Below are 22,647 nucleotides of genomic sequence, written 5' to 3'. Positions count from 1 at the left end.
ATAATTACATCTTTATTACTTAGATATAAAGTGTATTTTACAATGCGCCCGCAGGCAGGACTTAGGGCTATAAGTATATTTAATTGAAAAAGTTCATATTTGAAGAGAATGTATTATAATGAATTAAACAACAAAATATAATAATTTTAATGTATACTAACTTGTGCGCATTATGATCCGGACCGTGCGTGCGCATGTGCGCAATATCATAAAATATGGCCGCATTCACAACGTACTCCATTGGCGCAATCACACCGTACGATTCAGGGCCGTGTTCCATCACCAGTGTATCGGAAACGTTTGGATCAAACATAACTGCGTTTGGTGTGACAAGGAGCACTCCGGATACAACTCCCTGTAAATAAAATCACTTCGGTTCAAAGATACTTTATTTCTCAAAGAATTACATGCACTTACGTAAATTAAGCACGTATGAAATTATTTGAAAAAAGGTATATAAAATAAAAATATTAGTTGCTAACAAAATGTACAACATTTTTTACAATGTGCAGGTAGGTCGCTTATTGATCGAATGTCTCTATGATTGATGATTTTGTCGTAAGATAAATACATTATAGGCCTTCTGTGCTAACGAAACCCAAATTGTTTTCTTCTACGCCAGGAATAGAACAGTTTAAATCAATATAGATTCAAAAATTAAGAAAAAAAAATGTTCAACACACTTTTCAATAGAACACACAAATTTCTTCAGAATTACAATCTACGGTCACTAGACTCAGTCTGTAGGAGACTATTAAAAGCGTTAGCGTCATATTTAAGAGATAAAGTAAAATATACCTGTCCATCAGTAATGTGTCGCACATTGATCTTCAAGAACCTCTGTGGAGCATTGCTTGTCGGCGCTTCGGGCGAACCCGGCCTCAAATTGTCCAACAATTCTGAAACATCGAATAATCAATTTGATTAAAATGTTCTATTCTTAATAAATTTTAAATATTTAATAAAAGAGAAAGGGTTATAAATATTTACACGACTAGGATAGAGGACATTACAAAGAGTATTCGAAAGGACAAATGGAGTGGCAGGACACACTGAGAAGATGGGATGATGAAATAAAACTGGTTGCCGGCAAGGTTTGGTCAAGAGTGGAGCGAGTAAGGGCGGAATGGAATGGAGGAGACCTTTGTCGGGATCGGTAAACGAACTGAAGTTTGTTTTGAATTTATTGTGTGTAAGAAAAAGGAAATTAAAGTTTTTTTTTATTTTTATTATAAACTACACAACATTAGCAATAAATAGATAACTAAAACTCGACTAAAACTTATTGGATAATAATTATTACATCGCTTTTATCAATAGGAATATTACTGACCATAACATTTATGTAAACTAATGAAATATATGAATACTAACTTTTCATTTAAAAACTGATTAAAATTCCATATTTCACATGCAACACTGTAGAGGTTTATGGTGAGAAAGCGGCGATAACTTTCCTTCACGCATAGCGATAACAAAACAACAATAGGTAATGTCGTAATTTAATTTCTCTTCCACACATGGCATTTTATATAATCGTCATTTATTAATTATTGAAAAAAATTAAAATGTGTTTCTTCATTATAACAATGTATTAAGGATCCTTTTTAGTAAAAAATACATGTGGCAGAGTTCTCAGCTCTTCCATAACAAACTTAATAGTTCAAAACAATTTTTTGTTCTTTCTTAATTACAATTTTGATTCATTATTATTACTATATCTTTTTTAATTTAAAGAATTATCCTTCAAGGTTTTATTTTTTATAAGCTAACTGGCTGGAGTTGACGCCGTTAAATGACATCGCCGCCCATGGACACTGCCAGAAGATTCACGAGCGCGTTCTTTCGCTTATATGCGTGTCAGATACCAAAAGGTTATTGGGACATACATTTCAGAAATCTGGAATATTCTATACAAAACGGCCATTGCTTCTAGAATCGACCTCTAGGACGTTTTCGCTAAGTCTAAGTAAGTTTCGTTAAGAAAATTTAACTTCCGTTAGAGTTGTGTACTTCAACACGCATCCATAATAACCCTTAATAAGAATTGAATTACTATTTACAAATACTTTAGAAAAATAAAGTTGCGTTTTATCAGTAACACCTAAACAGACTGCGGACGAAACCTTGAGCAAGTAAACCTCGTTATTGTGTTTTCAGTATGTCACGGTTTTTGTATGAAATTATAAAATATATTAAAATATTTTTAAGATTCCAGTGAAAACGTTATAACAAAAATATCTAAATGTCATTGCGCGCAATTTGCAGAACAACAAAACACTATAGCCACGGCATTGGATCCTAATTATCCCGCTATTATTCATTTAGTTTCGCATAATTACTTTTTACGTAATTACCAATTAATTGACAATTCTAGTACCTTTTTCTTGCGCTGGCTCGCTCGGTGCCCCTTGAGTAGATTCCGACGTGTTATCGCCGCTTTCTGAAGGGCCATCAGACTCCTTATCGCCATCTGAAGACACATAACCAACAATTATTCAGTGTACACAAAAATTTACACTCTTTCCCACTATACGCACCATGGTACCAGCGTTTCAGGAATTCAAATTGGAACATTCTTCAAATATCAAAAGTATTATCGAGCGATAAAGTCCATATCGTCAACGTAATTTTAAATGGAACAATGATTAATTGATAATACGCGCGACGCTGGCGCGTTTACAGGCGAACTCCGCCACGACGCAACTGTTTCAACAGATTACAAATTGAAAAAAAGGTCGACGTCACGCGAACCAATGCTTACAAATATTTATCTGATTAGATTCGATGCAAAATTGTCTTTTTGTTTAAATTTTTATCTCGAAAACGAGTTGCATTGTTGCAGCGTCCATGACCTACAACGTACGTTAATAACTCAACACTGACCATTATGGTGTCTTGTGGAATTTTATCGACGCGGAAAATTTCACGTAGCATGCCATTTAATTGTGATTTAAAACTTGTTAAAGAGGTAACACATTTTAAAACTAATTTACAACTGATAAGCGGTAACGAATTACGTAAGCTATATAAAACTGTTATCGTTAATGCTAGGTAATGTATAGTAGTGTAGTATGTATTCAGTTACCGCAGTTAGATGCCCATTTGGTTCGTTGTGCGTTAAGCTCTGGCAAATTAAGCCAGCCTAGCTCCTTCTAGAAGTTTTCTGGGCACGTCGCAGGCTTCGCTGGGAAGCCACAGCCGCGTGATACAGGGGGGGGGGGTTAATTTTTATGTCGCGGCAAGGACAAAGAGATCTTTATTACGGAGACAGTGGTGTTTGTCTGTCTTTTTATAAATGTTTTGTCCACATAGTGCGTAACTCCTGTTGAGTTTATGAAGTATGAATGCTCCCGCGAAAATATGATTTCTACGTGTGATATATTTCAAAATTAATACGTACAGGAAAATTTGCCATTTATGATGTAAACATCCGGTTGGAACAAGGACAATTATTTAAAGTGGCGAAAAACGAGAAATAAAGCACGGACTGTTGTATGAAAACTCGTCATGAATTAATATCCTAAAGAGTTTTTTAATAAACAGTATTTTAGCGGTTTTTTTTATAAATAGTAGTAGGTTAAGATTCCGCGATCAAAAATTATGTTGGTTTAAATAGTGCCAGTCTCATATAAATACAATTCTTAGAATCTCAAGTAATTTTCATATAAATAGTAGAGTTTTTTTCGTGGGGAAATGCGTAAGGCAACGCGACTGCTTTGAGCTGATGGGTTCTGTGGGACTCGCTACTGTGTATAACCACTAAAACCCCCCAGCATCACCGAAGCATGACCAGGTAACAGCGTCCCATAAATAGCAGAGGTGTCCATATCTCTCATAATTATTAAGTATATATACTTATTTGGATTTTTTTATTCTTTAGCATACTCGCTGAAATTTTAGTCATTGCTTGAACGAATTATCATTAAGAATATCTCGATATATTATTTAGCAACAAGCATGTTTTTTTTAAACTTGAAACGCCCTGAACAAATAATTACGTAGTCATTAAACACAATTCGTTTAATTGTTGGTTTGCGCAATTACGACAAGAATTAAAATGTCTGAAATCCTATTGTCTAATACGGTAAATAAAGAATGTAAATTCAAACATTACTTTAATACCATTATATTTCTATTCAAGTGTAATTTCAAAGATTCCAGAATAAGCGATTTATATGTCTCTACACATCATAGATACTACTAGTAGGATTAAATGTAAAAATACATTTTGTAATATATATACCAAGTAGAGAAAAAAAAAAAAAACTTAGGTATTTGTACAAATTCAGCAACGTTTAGAAGTTAAAAATGGAACGAAGTTAAATGCATTAAAAATCAATTGAATTTAAAAACGAAACCTCAATCTTCTTACACTTAGCAAACCATATCAATATCGATCAATGTCGATAATCGATATGAATAACCAAGTGCGCATAATTATTATTAATTGCACTAAAAACTTCCGCTTCAGTTTATTTATGAAGGCAAACATCTGTTTTTGTCAAGGGTGTGGACAGTTACACTTTCTTGAACGGAATTATATTATGCATTATAAATGACTCACAGCTCAATAAAATGCTCCTTGGATGGTTAAAAATTCCAAAAAGAATTACCGACGCATGCGCAATGGTTGTATGATTACGACGGGAGCGATGTCGTGGGCATTTAAGAACGATAAACTACGAATGACAAACTTAGGGTCCTTCAAGAAAAGACCGTACCAATTCTTAAAAGGCCGGCAACGCACTTGCGAGGCTCCTGGCAATGTGAGTGTCCATGGGCGGTATCACTAAACTATAAGGAGCCTCCTGTACGTTTGCCCCGTGTGTCTGTTATATAAAAAAAACTTTTTGTTCATTAATTGAATTTAACTTCTGTTAATGCAATAATTTATTAAAGTAAAGTAAAGTAAAAAATAATTTAATCATATAGGGAACACAATGTACACTTATGAACGTCAAAAAGAGAAATGTATATGAAATGCTTCTAACTTAACATTTAGTGCCAGTTCTCAAATCAAGGGCGTAAAACGGAAGAGAAAATATTAATCTAATCGTGCACAGCGGCATGTACTAGTCAAATATTTTTCTAGAATCGACGTGAAAGCTATAGCAATTTTCACTATAGCTATTTGTGAAGGCCACTTACGTAAATGGGTTTCTTGTTTGAATCGTCACGGTTTAGTAAAACGACAGTTTGTCACGATTGGTCAACGGCCCTATGAAGATAAAATTCTGCGCACACTCAAACAACGATATTCAATTTTCTTTCAATAACAGTCATTGAAATAGTGAATAATGCGTCATAATACTTTTTTTTAATTGTAATTTTTGATTAAATATATTTTTTGTTATATTATGTTATTCAAATTGCTTTCGCATCCCACCGTATTCTTCAGATTTGGCCCCCTGCTACTTTTTCCTGTTTTCAAAAAATACTTGCTGGACAGAAATTTTTCGCTGATGCGGACGTAATCGCCGAAACTGAAGCCTTTTTCTAGGCTAAAGACAAATCGTACTATAAAAATGGTATCTAAAAATTGTAAGACCGGCCGTTGTATCGCTCTCAAGGGCAACTAACTATATTGAATAATCAAATCAAATTCTATAAAAAAAAGATTTTTTTGTATATTAGCCTATGAATTTTTGAGCCCACCTTCGGTTTGTTTTATACATGAAATTATTATATGAAACAAGGTTGATACTGCGTACGATTATATCACAATTAGATAACGACACTGATTTGATTATATAATCTATTTTTGTAAATGATTAATGTAACAGCAATTCTATATTGTTCTGGAAAGATGCGTAAGGAATATTTAAGTTCAATCCTCTAGTACATGAGAAACCTCTCCCTAATGGAACAGGGTTTGGAAATGAACTATTTTTATGATAGTTTCAAAGAGTGGAGTTTCTTGCCCAATCTTCTCCACACGAAACTAGCTTCTGGAAGGGGCAACTAGAATCATCTTTATATTTTATTTAACGTTCAAAAGTACCATTTTAGGTGGTCTAATTGAAATAAATGATTTGAATTTTTTTTTTTTAAGACAATTCACACCAATTGACCTAGTCCCATGCTAAGCTGGTGAAGCTTGTGTTATGGGTACTAGGCAACGGATATACATACATATTTTAGATAGATAGATAGACATATAAATACATATTTAAACACCCAAGACCTAAGCACGACACGAAATGCTCATCACATCGATGTTCGTCTCAGCCGGGGATCGAACCCGGGACCCATGGATTCGCAGTCAGGGGTACTTACTACTAGACCAATGAGTCGACATTGACTATTGACTATTGGAGTGCATTTTACCCACAATTAGTTAAACGTATGTGTAAACCCTAAAAAGTCAGATCACTTTTAATATCCAAGAGTACTTTTAGAAATAAATCAAGCAAATCCTAGAGAAACTGCAGAGCAATGTTTCTTTTTCAATATAACAGGCGCATTCAAATACAACAAGCATCACCAAAATGTCTGTACTAACATAAGCTGACCCATCTCTACCGTAGTGTTGCCATTTAAATTATTTTATGTGAATATTTCAGTAATTGAATAACTTATACATAGCTGGTCACCCACAACACAGGGGCTCCCAAGTATGGGTTAGCCCTAGATCAATTTTGTCACAACCATATTTTTTATGAATAATATATATATTATTAATGCCAAATCAATAATATAAAAAATGGGACATAAAATTTTTTACGACACAAAAAAATTATAAAATTTATCAAGCCGTATAAAATATGTATATAAAAGACGCTTATTTTAAATAGTGTACATAATATTTCAGTATAAATAAATCCAATAAACTTGTATGTTGTGAAAAGTTGTAGCAATTTTATTGCTTTCATGATTTATAGTTTTAATGTCATTGATATATTTATAACTGTTTCAACGTAAAAAAATCTTAAACTTTTGCTCATTTTAATTCGACAAATTGTATGAAAGATTACAAACACGGAAATTAAGAAATAATCTAGGCGATATCAATTTGTAAATGATGTAGTGTGTTCTTTTTGATGTCGTGGTTTAGTTGGTAACGCATTTAACACCCTCCTAGGTTCAATACCCCGAAATAATCACTTCGGGAAGGCACATACATACTACTTGTCTATAAAGATCGCATAGGCAGAAGTACTCCAGAACCCATTGGTAAAGGGACTTTAGACAAATTAAATATATGTATTTGTATATCATCGAACTCATTAAACTATACTTGTTCTTAACTACAGGTGTACATTTTCTAAAAAAAAAATACCTTTTCTTTTATCCGGGACAAGAAGTGTTTGTCCTGGGAAGATGAATTGCGTGGCCAGTCGATTAAGTTTGGTCAGCTCGGAGGGCGTGGTGTCGAAGCGAGCAGCTAATGACGTCAGAGTGTCCCGGTCACGAACCTGACACATAAAATTGCATTTCTAAAAAATCTCTTCATTTAATAAGTGGATTTTTTTTTTCAAAAAGTTTTATTATCAAATATGCAATATGAAAGCAGCTCCATCATCTATTTACTCTTATTAAATAAGCCTATATTAAATTTGTTACATTTCAATTTAAAACACAATCTAAATCAGAAACAGCGCAAAAATATTTTAGCACCTCCATTTGTCGTTTCTGTCATGTCTTTAAGGACAAGGACATGAACTTTAAAATGCTCCAAATGCTTTGATTATTAAATTGAATAGAGAATCAATCAGTGTGCAAACAAAAAGTAACGAAAACAAAAAACCAAACATTAATGTGTTTTTGTTATAAGACGCATATGAAAAATCAATAAACACTCCCACAATATGAATAAAACAATGACACAGGGAAAGAACATTTTCCTTACGTCTAATATTAAATCATATTTACGCTTTAAAACAATTCTAACAAATTAACATTATACATATTCGTAGCTTAAATTTGTCTATGGGCTTCATGAAAGTGTTATACGCCAACTAGAATTCCATGAAGTCGGCAATATGTTTAATATATATTAGTTTAGTTTGTTTTTTGTTCCTATATAGTTTATCCTTAATAACTATATGTAATATGTATTCTTGCACTTCTGGCCTACCTTATCTAATTTAATTTTCATTTAAATTGCTCATTTATTATATTGTAATGCAACGTGTTAATAAATAAAATAGATGTTAAATCAAATAATTTAAATGTCGACCTTAAAATTAGATAGATTAATACAAATACTATAAAACAAATACAATTAAACGCTTACCGTGTACGTCACAGTTTTTATAGGGGGTGGGGGTGGTAGCCTCTTGGCATGCTCATCCTCGTCTGAAAAAAGTTATGCATTTAATTTACATCAGAAAAACTCGTTGACATTTTACATGGTTATACAGTGTAAACTTTTTATAACGCCATTCGTTATAACGAAAAATTCTCTATAACGTAAAAATGAGTTAAATTTATTTGTTTTAAACCAATACCCATACATTTTCTTCCTTCTCTATAACGGAACCTGTCTATAACGAATAAAAATGCTTGGTCCCTTGAAATTCGTTACAAAGAGTTTACACTGTTTAATCAAATTTGCAGACCGTGTGCTGTTTGATCTAACTTAAAAGATAGGATAGATTAAATCTCAATTTATACCCGCAATATTATTTTATTGCAAAATATTTGTTTATTTCTTTGATAGTCACAATACTAACAGATGGGCGCTATGTTAAAAGTACCAACGTTTCACATACGCTACAATTTAATGGCATAACCACTCAAAAAGCATGGTGGTTTCCATTACTGATATTCTCCTACCGTTTCCCATGAATAGTTTACTACTATGTAATATAACAAAAGCCTTAGCCACAGCAACGCTTGGCCGGTCTGCTACTGGTTATATAAAACGTGAAATATCACAATAACGTGATTAAGGGCTTATTTATAAACGTATACTTTCTTCACCTTATTATATACAATGTGCTAGATTGATCCTTATCTTCATCACCTACAGATTAAAAATAATTAAATTCAACACCAAGTTCATACCTTCATCCATCATTAATCTGTGCTTCACAAATTAAATTCATAAATCACACCGTTTTCACGTGAATTACATTTTAAACAAAGGGCACCGCGGGACATTCAACCATCAATTTGGTTGAATTGACAAATGCGTGTACGTGTGAATTCGTGAAACTGGCTTTGACAGAGAAATCAATAGCTGAACTTGACTGTTTCGCTCAAGATACGTCGCTCACTGCGAGCTGGGAGGCTACGTCGGTAATCCCATTATCCACTTACTATTTAGCCAACATAGGAACTGTACGTAGTGTTGCAAGGTCGCTATTCTTTAGTGATTATAATATATACTAGCATTTGCCCATTGCAAACACTATACAAAGATCAGATAATCGATCTAATCAGAAAATGATTAAGTAGGTTTTGTTATACAATTTAATAACAAAAGCTTTCAATTAATAGTTGGACCTTTTTATTTATTATTTATTTGAGGTCAATAACAGAGTTATAGAGAGATAGAGTATAACTGACGCCCGATTCTGAGTTAAAACCCACACTATGCTAACCTTCACCAGGGGATTGAGACAATATTACTTTTCGACAGACGTAACCGACTAACGCCAAACGAATTTGTATGAAAATGGTCACGTGACAAAACGTGAGATAACGACATTCCCATACAAATTCCTTTAGCATTAGTGAGTCACGCCTGTTGAATAGTGATTTAGTGTCAAGTACCAGGTGTAGGAACCTTATGGCACAAGTAACGATTACTATTAATATTAATAACAGCTGGTAATCTTAGCCGACATTTTTAGCGAAATGACTCTATAAAAGAAGGTTCCTTAGTTAGTTTAACACTGAACTATTGATGCATTAACAAGTACGAACAAACATTCGATAAGTGCAATGTTATTTGTTTTTCTCAATATCTGCAAATGGTAATTATTAGTTCTCCAACGCGACACTTAGGTGAGTCTCCCTTCCGCTTGTCCACAATATAATTATAAGTGACATTCCGAGATATTTTTCTAGAACAGGGCAACTGGCTGAAGGCTCATCTGATGGTAAGTGATACCGCCAACCGCGGATACTCAATGCCAAACACTCGTTAGTACGTTGCCGGCCAAAATAATAAAAATCTATCAGCTTTTCATAAATGTTAAATACCGAAAACAATATTTAATATTAAAAATTCATGGTCATCTTGATATTCTATCATTAAGCCGTAATGCAAAACTTTCCCATCAAATTTTATTATGTACCCGTTTACAAGACTCGTCGGTCTTTTAACGACATCATATACGTGCGTTTAACGCCGATATCTAGTTGCAGATGTTGATGAGTGAGCAGAGACGGTTTCAATGCCATGTGTGTGCGGAAATATAAATTTTCATACACCCATCATACAACCCTTTATGGATCTGGGCATTTTCATCTGCTTCATTTATCTTTTCTTCTTTATAATATTTTCTATTACTATTTTCTGGTCACCCTTCAGTGGCTTTCGCAAACCGTCAAGTTTTGTGTCTAAGTCATGCCATGTCCCCATGATGTTTTTTTAAGAACGCGCATAGAACAAAAAACACAAGACTACACACACACACATTATTTTTTTTTTTTTATTAAAGACAATTCACACCAATTGACCTAGTCCCATGCTAAGCTGGACTAATGGCATAAGACCACTTTTTATTAGACTAATGGCATAAGCATGGATAAGCCATAAGTTATATTAGAAAATAGAAATTACAAACTAGCAAAGAAAAACACCGGCAAAGAGGCCTGTGTAAAAATTAAATGGATACTTAAATCTCATTAAGACATTAACGAACAAAATTACGATAAGTAAGAAGATAGTAGTGAAATATTTATTGTCCTTAATATCTTAAATTCTTATAATTGAATTGTAAGAGATAAAAAAAGCGAGCCGTAGGTATACAAGAATTATTTCTTACTGACCTCAGGGTCAAGAATCGCTTAGCCAGCGGATTATTTACACTGAAATTCTGCGTTTTCATACAATCTATATTAAATATTTACAAAATATTAACAAAATTGAGCACACCACAACTTCAACTTGTGAGAGTGAAATAAATTTGTTTACAAAATTAATCCCTAAACGAATGAGATCACAGAAATTGCAAGCACATTAAGTGCAGAGTAATAAAACGCAGTAGCGATGCGATTAATATTTGGGCAAAGTTCCAGCAGTGCACCAGAGACACGCTATGCACCTTTATGTGATCATCAAGTTTTGTAAAAAATACCAAATATTTTGAAACAATAATTTGCTACCTTTATTGCATACCGCATAATAGTGTACCTGTAGACAACAAACGTGATTCTGAATTCTGAACGCCTAAACAATTTTTGATTAATATATTTTATTTAAGAACAAAATACAAGTTTTAATGTGACAAGCATTTATAGACAAATATTACGAAAAAAGACTAAAGCAAAAGTCTAAGAAAATATGTAATGAATCGAAAAATTAAAAAAAAACGAACAGAAATAAACATTAAAATTGTATAAAAAACCGTCGTGATTAAAAACAACTCGTTTTTGCTTAGAAAACATTGCCAATGGCTATTAAACTAGTTGTCACTGCGCAGCAAAACAGTAGGAACCATAAATAACACTCGGTTTTCATATACACATTGGCGGCTAGCATTATTTTTCAGTTGACCTTAGTTCTGTAAATTTTATGTGGCATTTTGACCCACCCATCGCCTGTAATACTATTATATAAAACGTACTTTATTAATTGATATTTTAAAATAAATATTGAAACAAATAATACTAGAAGAAAAATATTACTTTATGATGGTGAAAGGAATATATTAAAACCATGTTGATATCACAAAAATTTCAAACAAGAGTCATAATTGTTTAAGCCCTGCGTGCATTATCTATTGTATATATTTATTTGTATTATTTGTTTCTACGACAGTAGAAAAGTTACGCGATTTGACATATGGAATATGGATACAGTTAGCTCAAAGGCTAAATCTTATCGATCTAATATCTATCGTGATATTTCGATCTTAAATATGATTGAAATGTGTTGAGTAAGACGAAGTCGGGCGGATCACCTAGACAACAATATAATTTAAATGAATGACGTCAGCTGTCTGGAATACGCGACTCATAAATCATTTCGGTATATTGATAATTAAAACAAATCTGCTGAAACAGATGTTAAAATGAAATAATTCACTGGTTTACCACTTTAATAGCAATGTAGTTTTAAGACCTGTAAATATCCTGTGTAATTTTATTGCAGTCTTATTTTATACGATTGCAGTGTTAACGGTTATGGGTCCTGTCTGTGTGGGGATGCTATCTAGGTGTGTTTATATACAAACACTTTTTTTATATGACAGAGGGCTCGCGAGTGCGTTGCCGGCCTTTTAGTAATTGATGCTCTCTGGTGTAGGACCCTAAGTAGAATTGGTTCGGTTCTACGGTTCATCAGAAAATCGAACTATCCAAAAATCTGTTTCGGTTAAATCTAATATATAAAATTCTCGTGTAACAATGTTCGTTCCCATACTTCTCCGAAACGGCTCGACCGATTCTTATGAAATTTTTTATGCATATTCAGTTAGTTTGACAATCGGCTATTATCATCTTTCAAACCCCTAAATTTAACAATTTTTTGTTTTTATTTTTTTATGATACAGCATACAAAAATACATGCAACCCTTAATTTTCACCTCTCTTTTTTTTACGATCGACCTCTTTTTTTTATTTGTTTATTAAAATCTTACGACTTGAACTCTAAGGTTTATACAGAGAAAAATTCACAGAAAAACCGAAAATGTTTTCATTCCAGAAAACCGAAGAGTCTCTGTGGCGGCATAGCAAAATGTTCCATGTGGGTATGTACTATATAGGTAGGCTAAGTAAAATCACATTAAGGAGAAACGAAGTTCGCGGGGGCAGCTAGTCTTATTATAAAAACCTATAAATGGCATATACATTTATTAAATTAATTACTATATCATTTTTATCCCAAAGTGAAAGCCTTTATTCCCAATGCTTCCGACAATCGTTAAAACTTGCATTTTGTTCGAAATTAAAAATAACGAAAACAGAAAATAAAGAATGATTAATTGCAAACGTCCGTAAGGTTTCGACGGGAGCTTATTCACAGTTTCGTAAATATCAAACACAATACAATTTTAATGCAAAGCTTGTTCTTGAACCACTTTTGTTTTTCATAACCACGCTAATTAAACTGGTACGGTTCAGATCTTTAAACTTTAAGCTAGTAATTGTAGGTAATTTTGTTGTCTAGCTTTAAAATTTGAATACTATGTTAAAGGTTAGGCGCTGAGATATAATACGAATGACGAAACTATACGCCGGATCGTGTCGCTTGTCTGTAATTCCACTAGATTCAAACAATTACAATGAAAAGAAATGCGCCATCATGCTTTTTACAGCATTCTCATGCTCCTGAGTTTTAGATTAATTAAATTGAAATATTTTATATTCGAGTAATTAAAATTACATTAAGTTGATGTTGTTATTATATTTTACTAGCGGACCTCACAGACGTTGTCCTGCATAATATTTCAAGCGATTAGGATATTAAACAAAGTATGAAAGTACCGACTTTAGCGCCATCTGCCGGGCTGAATTGTGAATTTAAGCCATTCAGGACTCCACCCAAACGCATACAAAAAAACATTCAAATCGGTCCAGCCGTTGAAGAGGAGTTCAGAGATATACATACGGACAGTAAAATTATATATATATGTAAGCTATCCTATCTTATAAGTTAGATCAAACCGCACACGGTGTGCAAATTTGATTGAAATCGGTTAAGTAGTTTAGGAGTCCATAGCGGGCAAACAACGTGACGCGTAATTTATATATATTAAGATATTAGTATTCGACTTCCCACAGAGTAAGGGCCTCCTCCAAATCCTCCTTTCCTCTAATCTATGCAACTGTTTACTAATCTCTCTCTATCTGTCTTTCTTTTTTTGATGAAGTATTTGAAATTCAAATTATTAACTACGTTTAATCTGTGGTCTATTTGCCAATTCGTATCAACAAAGGACATCATCTATTTAATTATTATTTATTATGGCTCCAAAGCGCTTATTATGAACTGTTACGAGAGACCAAAATTTTATTACTCTTAACCAAATAAACCATAAAACCGTCGGTGTTCTTATGTAAATATTTTGGACGAATTTATTAATATAGTTTACGTTATCTGCCGGATACTTGTTTTAATGAGTGGCATATTTATTTAGAAGACTGTGCCAGAATCCGCTCCGCGCCGAGATAACAAGCTCCAGTGACATTGATATGAATAAATAAGAATTTCCCTACGATCCATTTATAAACAACATCTTGCGGCGGTTCCGCTTCGGTTCTGAATACATTCAAAATTACATTTCCTACATTTTCTCAGAAGCGTAACCTATATGGCTTATTAACTATCTTTTCATGCTTTAGAGATCATAACCTGGCTATGAGTGAGACGCCAGCAAAATAAAATTTGTTTTGGGCGAGAAATCCGACTTGGCTGTACTCAATATAGATAAAAAAAAGATTTGTGAATTGTGTTTTGTTTTTTAGTTTATAATGAAACGCTTTCTTCGTCTCAGCCAATCATGGGAGGAAAGCAACCAATTCAACAAAAGTTCCAAATGGCAAAATTCCATATTAAAACAGGAACACATATTATTTATATATCTAAGTGTAGAAAGAAAAATACCTTTCTGTACAGCATCAAATCGGCTCTCAACCTTCGACCGAAGTGAATCCAGGTCGAAGGGCGGCGCGAAGCCATGGTCCACAGATCGGCTTTTGGACCTGAAAAAAAATTCAAATTCTATATTAAAAACTGGCCCCAACATAACCCAATTAAACTTGAATTCTTCAATCAGCTCCATCGGAACTTCAGTTGATAAAAATATATTTTTTTAAGATATTCATTTTATTTTAAATATTAGTAGTATTTTTTCTAAAATTACCCATTTATAAGCTAATAATTTAACTGTTATTATTATTAAACTCTGTTTTCGTTGGATAACTGATATCTGAGGTTGGTCAACCAAAAAAACATCTGGACCGGACTATGTTTCCACTATAAAGTTCTGTACAAATTCGAATTCAGGCAACAACATTGAAATAAATCCAATTACAAAAGTCCAATATATAAGGTACTTACCTTTTGTATGACTGATCAATACTTTCAGCGCTCCGGGACAGCTGCTGGGACGCCCTTCTAGACCTGCATGCAACAAAACACGAGCTAAACACAAGCAGTGCATGCATACTACAAATGTTACTTAGATTGTGCAAAAAATCAATATATACTTGTAATAATTAAATCAAAATTTGTCTCTGTTGTGAACCGATATAAGTAATCTAAGTAACATTTAGTAAGTGATGACTAATGAGTTTGCAACAATTGCAATTTAATTACAAGTCTACATATTACACTAAGTACTGAACTGTCTCCCTTATTCGAACGTAAATCAATCAGTTATATTTTTACTGAAGCGCGTCAGTTCTTTGAAAGTAAATCAATCAAATGTGACAAATGAATATTAAAGATAAATTTAATTTATTAAAATAAGGGGACATATTATATTCTACACGCTGTCTAAATGTGATAAAGTTTGGTTTTGTATACGTGGACTACTTAAGTATTAACAAATGAAATGTAAGGTCAGTTGATAAGGGACCTTAAAGCAATTCCCAAGGACAATACTATTTTTCTATAAATACTCTACGCCCTTGACTTGCAAACTGGTAGTAAATGTAAATTTAGAATTAATTTAACTTATTTTGTGACGTTCATAAGTGTACTTGTTTACCTATATGGATAAAGTTATGTTTGAGTTTGAATAGATTTTAACCTACTACCCTTGTAATAAAAATCACTGAATCCCACATTTTAAAAATATAATTACCAAACAATTTTATAACACAGCCTCACAAAACAATATTTAAATAAACTGATCTGCAGAGAGCACATATTAGAGACTGATAATTGGATTGAGAAATACATTAAATTTATGATTGTACACGTGATTTAAACAACAGATAACAAACCCTAAGACCTTGACCAGGCCCAGCTTATTGACCAATTAAAGAAGACCTACGATACATCGTTTACGTCAATCACAAATGAATTCTGCGCGATTAATAAGAGCTCTTGTTACATTGGTAGTCACGTGAGATAAACACGGGTGGATGAAAAGCGCATTTTGACCCCGAGTGTTAATAAACGATTAACGAATATAACAAGGTCCAAAAACAAATTCATGATTGTATGTCTCGAAATAATTGCCAAATTAGTATGTCCGAATATCTGCCGAGGTTGTGATTGTAAAATAATGTTTCAAACATATAGTTCTGCTAGCTATCGGCCCGTGCACGCGTAACCGTAAACCTAGAAAAATTATATACCTACACCATGAATAATTCTATATATTGGTCAAAACAATTAATTCGATGTAGTAGTTTCTCAGTGAACAGAACAAATAGAGTCCGCAGAGGACTTCTTTTTATATAATAGTAGCTGACCCGGCAAATGTTTTTTGCCATGTATATTATTTCTAGGAAACATTTTTAGTTCAATAAAAATAACTGTCTACTGCTATAATAATAAAAATAGGGTTTAATCGCAGAGGGGTGAAAATTAAGGGTTGTATGTATTTTTTAATTCCACATAATAAAAAAATAAAAAAAAGAATTAAAAAATTATATTTGGGGTGGGCACCCCTCATCACTTAGGGTTTGAAAGATAGTAGCCGATTCTCAGACTTACTAAATACTCTCTCTCTATTGGTAAAATAATTTTCAAAATTGTATCAGTATATTTACAGATTACAGCCTACAACCTCACAAATTTGATAATACATATTAGTAAAGGTTAGGTTTAAAGACATTTATTCTCATAACAGACAATAGTCACTTACATGAGAACTTATATACTAAAGATACAATTTATTACGTCGGGGGTCATTGAAGAGCTTCAAGGATGAATTAGCGAAGTAGAACTTGGGTGGAATTTCATTTACGTAGATAACTGGGATCACTCAAGAGATGGAGTTTTAGTCGTAATTTAAATATTGCCAGGCTATCTGCACTCTTTATATTTTTTTCTTTTTATAAACTAAATAAATTCAAAGCCCGAGTTAAACGAAAATTTATCAATAAAGCTTTTTATAAATTTGTGAAATACTTAATTGATCCTAATCCTTGGGATTGATTTGCTCCAGTTCAATCAATTTGTATGACTCAATACTTGGCGATTAAAAAGAGTGGCGGAAAGTTTCTTGCCAGTTCTTCTTACCCACTCTACGCCCTTGACTTGCGAACTGGTAGTAAATGTAAATTTACAATTAATTTAACTTCTTTCTGACGATTCATAAGTGTACTTGTTTACCTATATGAATAAAGATATTTTGACTTTTATATTTTGTGTAAGTTAATTAAAGGTTCATAAAAGTACTTAAAAAGATTGAAGTGGTTAAAAAGTGTTTTGTTATATTTATTTTCATAATAACAGAACACGCAATGGTCGATTAATGCTTACACTTCATAAGAGAGAACTGTCCAAGAGGCTAAGCGTGCAACACTGCACTCCGAGGTCGGGCTTTCAACGGATATCGATATCTAAGCACAATTAACACGTTAAACGTAGATTGCGAGAAAACTCGCTGATCATCGAAATCAACAATTAATTCTTGAAAGGAAATTTCTTACGGAAACGGATCTTAAGTTAAGGCTATGTGATATCGTGCCACTGAATTATTATTAATAAGGAGTAATAGTTTTCCTTACACTTTCGCATTCACCGGGCGCCATGACCGCCAAACAAGTTCTACAGGTCTTTACCGTACAATAAATACGTAACGTCAGCTATTAATGTACTACTTTTTGTACTTGTACTAAATTGACAAGTAAAAACCATGCAATACATAATGAGCTTATCTCTGAGCCTATGAAGGACAGACGACAGGTTTCGCACAAAGAGAACCGCATAATAAATTTAAATAATTTTCGAATATCTGCCCATGATATTGTTCATCAACATCCATATGTTACTGTAAAAGCTCGAACTGCAGTAAATCCTAAGATACACATACACATCTGTTCTAATTATTCATGAGTGCCATAATTTTTTTTAAGTAAGTGCCGAGAGAAAATCATATTTTAAAATACATACGTATATATTAATTGTTTACATCATACTAAATAAGTTACGTTAAACGTTTACCTTTCTATAATGTGTTTGCATTAAAAAAAACAATGACTATAACTCGATAGTGTATATAATAAACAATTTCGTTACAGACAAAAAATATCGGCATTATATTAAATTGCCTTATGGGACAGGAGGCAAACAGGTCACTTTGAATAAAGTGATGAGCGCTGGCTCGTGGACACCTGCAACGCCAGGGGTTAGCGGGTGTGTTACCGACTTTTAGAAAATGGAACGCTCTTTTCTTGAGCTTCAATTCATTTTTAAGCTTAATATTTGCCACACCCATAAATGCTCTGTCTTCTATTTTTTACTAATTTAAAGAAGACATTCGCAAATGCTGAAAGATTTCAGTCTACCCATAAACAGCAATCCTAAAATAAGAGAGTGACTTGACATATCTCTATCTAGTATATAAAATTCTCGTGTCACAATGTTCGTTCCCATACTCCTCCGAAACGGCTCGACCGATTCTTATGATTTTTTTTTGTGCATATTCAGTAAGTCTGATAATCAGCTACTATCTATCTTTCAAACCCCTAAGTGATAAAGGGTGTCCACCGAAAAAAAAAAATTTTTTAGACTTTTTTTTTTTCGATACAACATACAAAAATACATACAACCCTTAATTTTCACCCCTCTATTATCAATCCCTATTTTTAATTATAGCAAATAGCTTAATTGAATTAAAACAATGACTCTTAGAAATCATATACATGGCAAAACAACGTTTGTCGAGTCAGTTAGTTGTTAAATAAAATCTCTTAGAATGACAAACAGAAACTTAAACCCCACTATCTTTGATGTATTTCACCTCTAGATTAACGGAATCTTCAAACGCATAAGCAAAAACTTCCATTACCAACTAACCAAATGAAAACTAATGAAATTTTATATGTTAATGCCACATACCGACCGCATAATTGTCTTGTTATTACAACTATCTGTTTACATGTAAGATGATAGGTGCGGATAGCATAACTGCATATTAATGGCAGGTCCGATATAATACGAAACCAAGTTTCCTATTGCACTCCTGTATTAGTGTATACATCAATGAAATATGCCATTGTTTACGCTATTCCACGTGTAAACTTCTCCACTTCTATGCCACTAATATTTTCCTTGAAAACATTAGAATGCTAAGCATTGAGCATTGGATGTTCAGGTCTAGAGTGAGTTAAATGTTAGCGTATCGTTAATATGGCGACCATAGAATTAGACAAAATAAATATGTGCTTTTCAGAGACCATTTTAATTACCAACACTACCTGCAGTGTTGGGATTTATAGCTTTGTAGAGGATATAGAGCGAAAGAGATAGATTTACTACGTTCTACTTCTCGCTCTTATAAATAGTCTATGCCCCGTTTTCCAATTGAACACCAATATGAGTTAAGAAAAACTCAGGCATTTCATTTCGTTGAACACAATCTCGCAATTAATGTAAACCATACCTAGAGCTATGTTTTGGTCATATTATCTCCATGTGAATAATAATATTCAACTGTTGCAGAGCTTATTTGCTGTTTTATTTATATATAATAATATACACTATTATTTAAATGGGACAGATCAAAAGAGCAGGCAGGTCGCTTAGAAATAAGTGTTTACCCATGCCAATGGACACCTTCAACACCAAGAGGCTTATGTATGTGTTGCTGGCCTTTTTATCATTATGTATATAATATATATGAATAACAACTATTTAGTGTTTTTTGTAAATCCCGCGGCGCGACTGTTTTGAGAAATAGGGTTATGTGATACTCGCTACTGTGCACACCCAACCAAAGCCAACAATGGCCCGAGACGGGACACGGTAAAGGCGTAACCTTGTCCGCATCCCACGATGCCATCAGCCGTTCAAGCCACGACCCTCAGTGGGTATTAACGAGAGATGGACCTTGGCAAGGAACATACTCACATCGGCCCATTAGCCCTGGTTTTAGAGCTAGAAGTCGGGTCCAATGCTGGCATCCCTTCTTTTGGGCGCAACAACAATAACTCTAAAATACCCACGATTAACATACTAGAACTGCAAGGTTTGAACTTTTTATAGAATGATCCAAGAAAGACAATACAATAATTAAAAATCAATTGCATAAGAAATAAATTGACCACTCTCACGCAATACTAAGAATAAGTAGAATAATACAATTTAAATACTACATATATCGAAGAGATAATACAAACTGTTTATTGTCTTGTTTATATTCAATTTATTTAAGTGTTAATTTTAATACTAATCTTTTTAAAATTTTATTTGAATGATAACTATTTACGGCTGTATTTATGCACAGTTTGTTAGTAAACATTATAATCATCTATTAGTATCTTCGCCGCTAAAATATCGCCGCCTCCAATTTATATTATATATGTAAAAGAGATCCGTATAAATTATAAATATAGTATCAAAATCATTATGTACCAGTCCAAATATAAAACGCAACATTTTTAGTAATAGCCGAAAAATGACTTAACGGTATAATTTATAAACTTCATTATGAACATACTAATTTGCGTACACAATCGAGGCGAAACAAGTACGTGTAACTTAATTTTAAGCAATAAAACTAACATGATCATTGCGTAACTTATACGAAAGTTAGTAGAGCGAGGTATTACAAAAATTTTGTTGAAAGGGGCCAAGTTCACATACATGAGAAAACGAAAACAAAAATATAGTCTTTTCTGCTTGCTACTGTTATGGAATGCCGAATTCATCCTCTCCACCTCGATGACTGGCGTTCCATAACCAATGTTTTTAAGGCACTTTCTGTCCCGCACCACCTCTTTGACACCAGCTGTTACAACCTAGGGCCCTTAAAGTTACGAGAGTACCATTCCCTCAAAAGGTCATGGACTCGCAAACCCCCCGGCTGTGCAGGTGTCCACGGCGTTAAGCACTTTATTAAAAGTGACCCCCGCCTGCTCAATTTGCCTTTTGTCCCATAAAAAGATACAGCTTTTAAGCTATACGACAAATCGTTTCAAAACTCACATTACATACACTTACTAAAAATCTCAAACAATATCTTGTCAAGCTGTCCTATGCTGATACAAAAATATTATTAAAAAAATAAAAAATAAAATATTATTATTGTGCAAAAATAGTTTTAATATAAATTTGTGTTTACATGTCAAAAGGAAGAGACTGGCTGCCCACAACACAAGGAATCTTAGTGTGGGGGCCAGTCACTTTATTTTACCTAAATATCCTGTATATTGTGTATAATAAAGTTTTTCTTTCTTTCTTTCTACGTATTTTTTTATTTAGTGTACGGTATTTTCATTATGTGTGATAAGAAAATAAAGGTATATATACAAAATGTTTTGATCTTTTATTGTATACATTATATATTATATCATTGCACTTTTGCAGTTCCTACGCTCACCTTGCTTCAATTTCCGGTATGGAGATCGCTCAATAGCGATAAGGCCGCTTGTTCCCCTTCTTATGATTTAAATAGTCTAAATTTTTGCGTGTCAAGTAAATCAAAACCATGACTGTTGATTTATATATACAAACCGAGTTAGTGAGCGAAATTAGTCTTCGAAGGCGCTTTACTTTGTTATAACAAAAGTGTTAATTTAAAGCTTAAAAAAACTTCGAGGTTATCAATTCGGACCTTTATATATTTTTAAATACCGTTATAACTTACATATTCAGAGCACATTCGTATAACTGTAATTGACCCAAAATGCAACTTTTCAATGAAATAAGGTAGTAATGAGTCATACATCAATTAGAACGCCCAATACAGCCATAATCCATGCTGTCATAAATATCGAAAAATAGTTTGACACTTAGCCATACATGAGGCCATACGAACTATAAGAACTCGTAAAATGGAATCATAATAAGCTTACATTTTTATATGGAACACTTGAAAAGCTCTCCGTTTGCTTTGCAAGTTGCAACTAAACGAATGCATGCTCGTATATACATCACTCGAAAAACTTATACTTAATAAATTGTATAAAATGTTAATACGTTCGAGATATTTGGCAGTGTGAGTGTCCATGAGTTGTATCACTTAAACATAAACAAAAAGTGAAACTATCGTATAGTGGAAAGTTTGTGACCTCTGAACAATAAAGTTTTCTCAATCATAGCTTTGGGTTTCAGAAAAAACAACTATATACAAAAAAATAATACTATATTATACAAATAACGTCGAATTAAAAACCTCCTTCTGTTTTGAGGTTAAAAAGCGAGTTTTCAATTGCATACAGAAAAGAGATGTTTCGTTGTATGAACTTTGATCTCTGATTATTCTTACAACCAATATAATATATAATTTACATACACATTATCCAACGGAACTATTTTCACCATACACGAGCACGAATTGAAAGACACCAAAAAGTCTCTTAAGCCTTTTCTTCGTGACATATTCATAAAGTCCGACACATTAA

General features: G+C 33.2%; 1 protein-coding gene across 13 annotated transcripts in view; it reads right to left on the bottom strand.

Moving 5' to 3' along the window:
* The window catches only part of LOC125055919 (TLD domain-containing protein 2), an 89,009-nt gene that overhangs the window by 28,930 nt on the left and 37,432 nt on the right, over nucleotides 1–22,647 (bottom strand). For 6 of the 13 annotated variants that reach the window (XM_047658669.1, XM_047658670.1, XM_047658663.1 and 3 more), the window contains exons 3-9: nucleotides 15,182–15,244; nucleotides 14,726–14,823; nucleotides 8,240–8,301; nucleotides 7,283–7,418; nucleotides 2,381–2,473; nucleotides 799–899; nucleotides 162–355 (exon numbers count right to left, since the gene is read on the bottom strand). In XM_047658669.1, the coding sequence (XP_047514625.1) occupies nucleotides 162–355; nucleotides 799–899; nucleotides 2,381–2,473; nucleotides 7,283–7,418; nucleotides 8,240–8,301; nucleotides 14,726–14,823; nucleotides 15,182–15,244 (747 nt within the window). Of the gene's footprint in view, nucleotides 1–161; nucleotides 356–798; nucleotides 900–2,380; nucleotides 2,474–2,540; nucleotides 2,693–7,282; nucleotides 7,419–8,239; nucleotides 8,302–9,012; nucleotides 9,226–14,725; nucleotides 14,824–15,181; nucleotides 15,245–22,647 lie in introns of those variants that run through there. The other 7 variants (XM_047658678.1, XM_047658671.1, XM_047658672.1 and 4 more) reach the window with 3 other exon arrangements.

This window comes from Pieris napi, chromosome 14 (assembly GCF_905475465.1).
Source record: "Pieris napi chromosome 14, ilPieNapi1.2, whole genome shotgun sequence".
Lineage (NCBI taxonomy): Eukaryota > Metazoa > Arthropoda > Insecta > Lepidoptera > Pieridae > Pieris > Pieris napi.
Note: the sequence above shows the minus strand (reverse complement) of the source record. Positions and strands in the feature narration are given on the sequence as shown.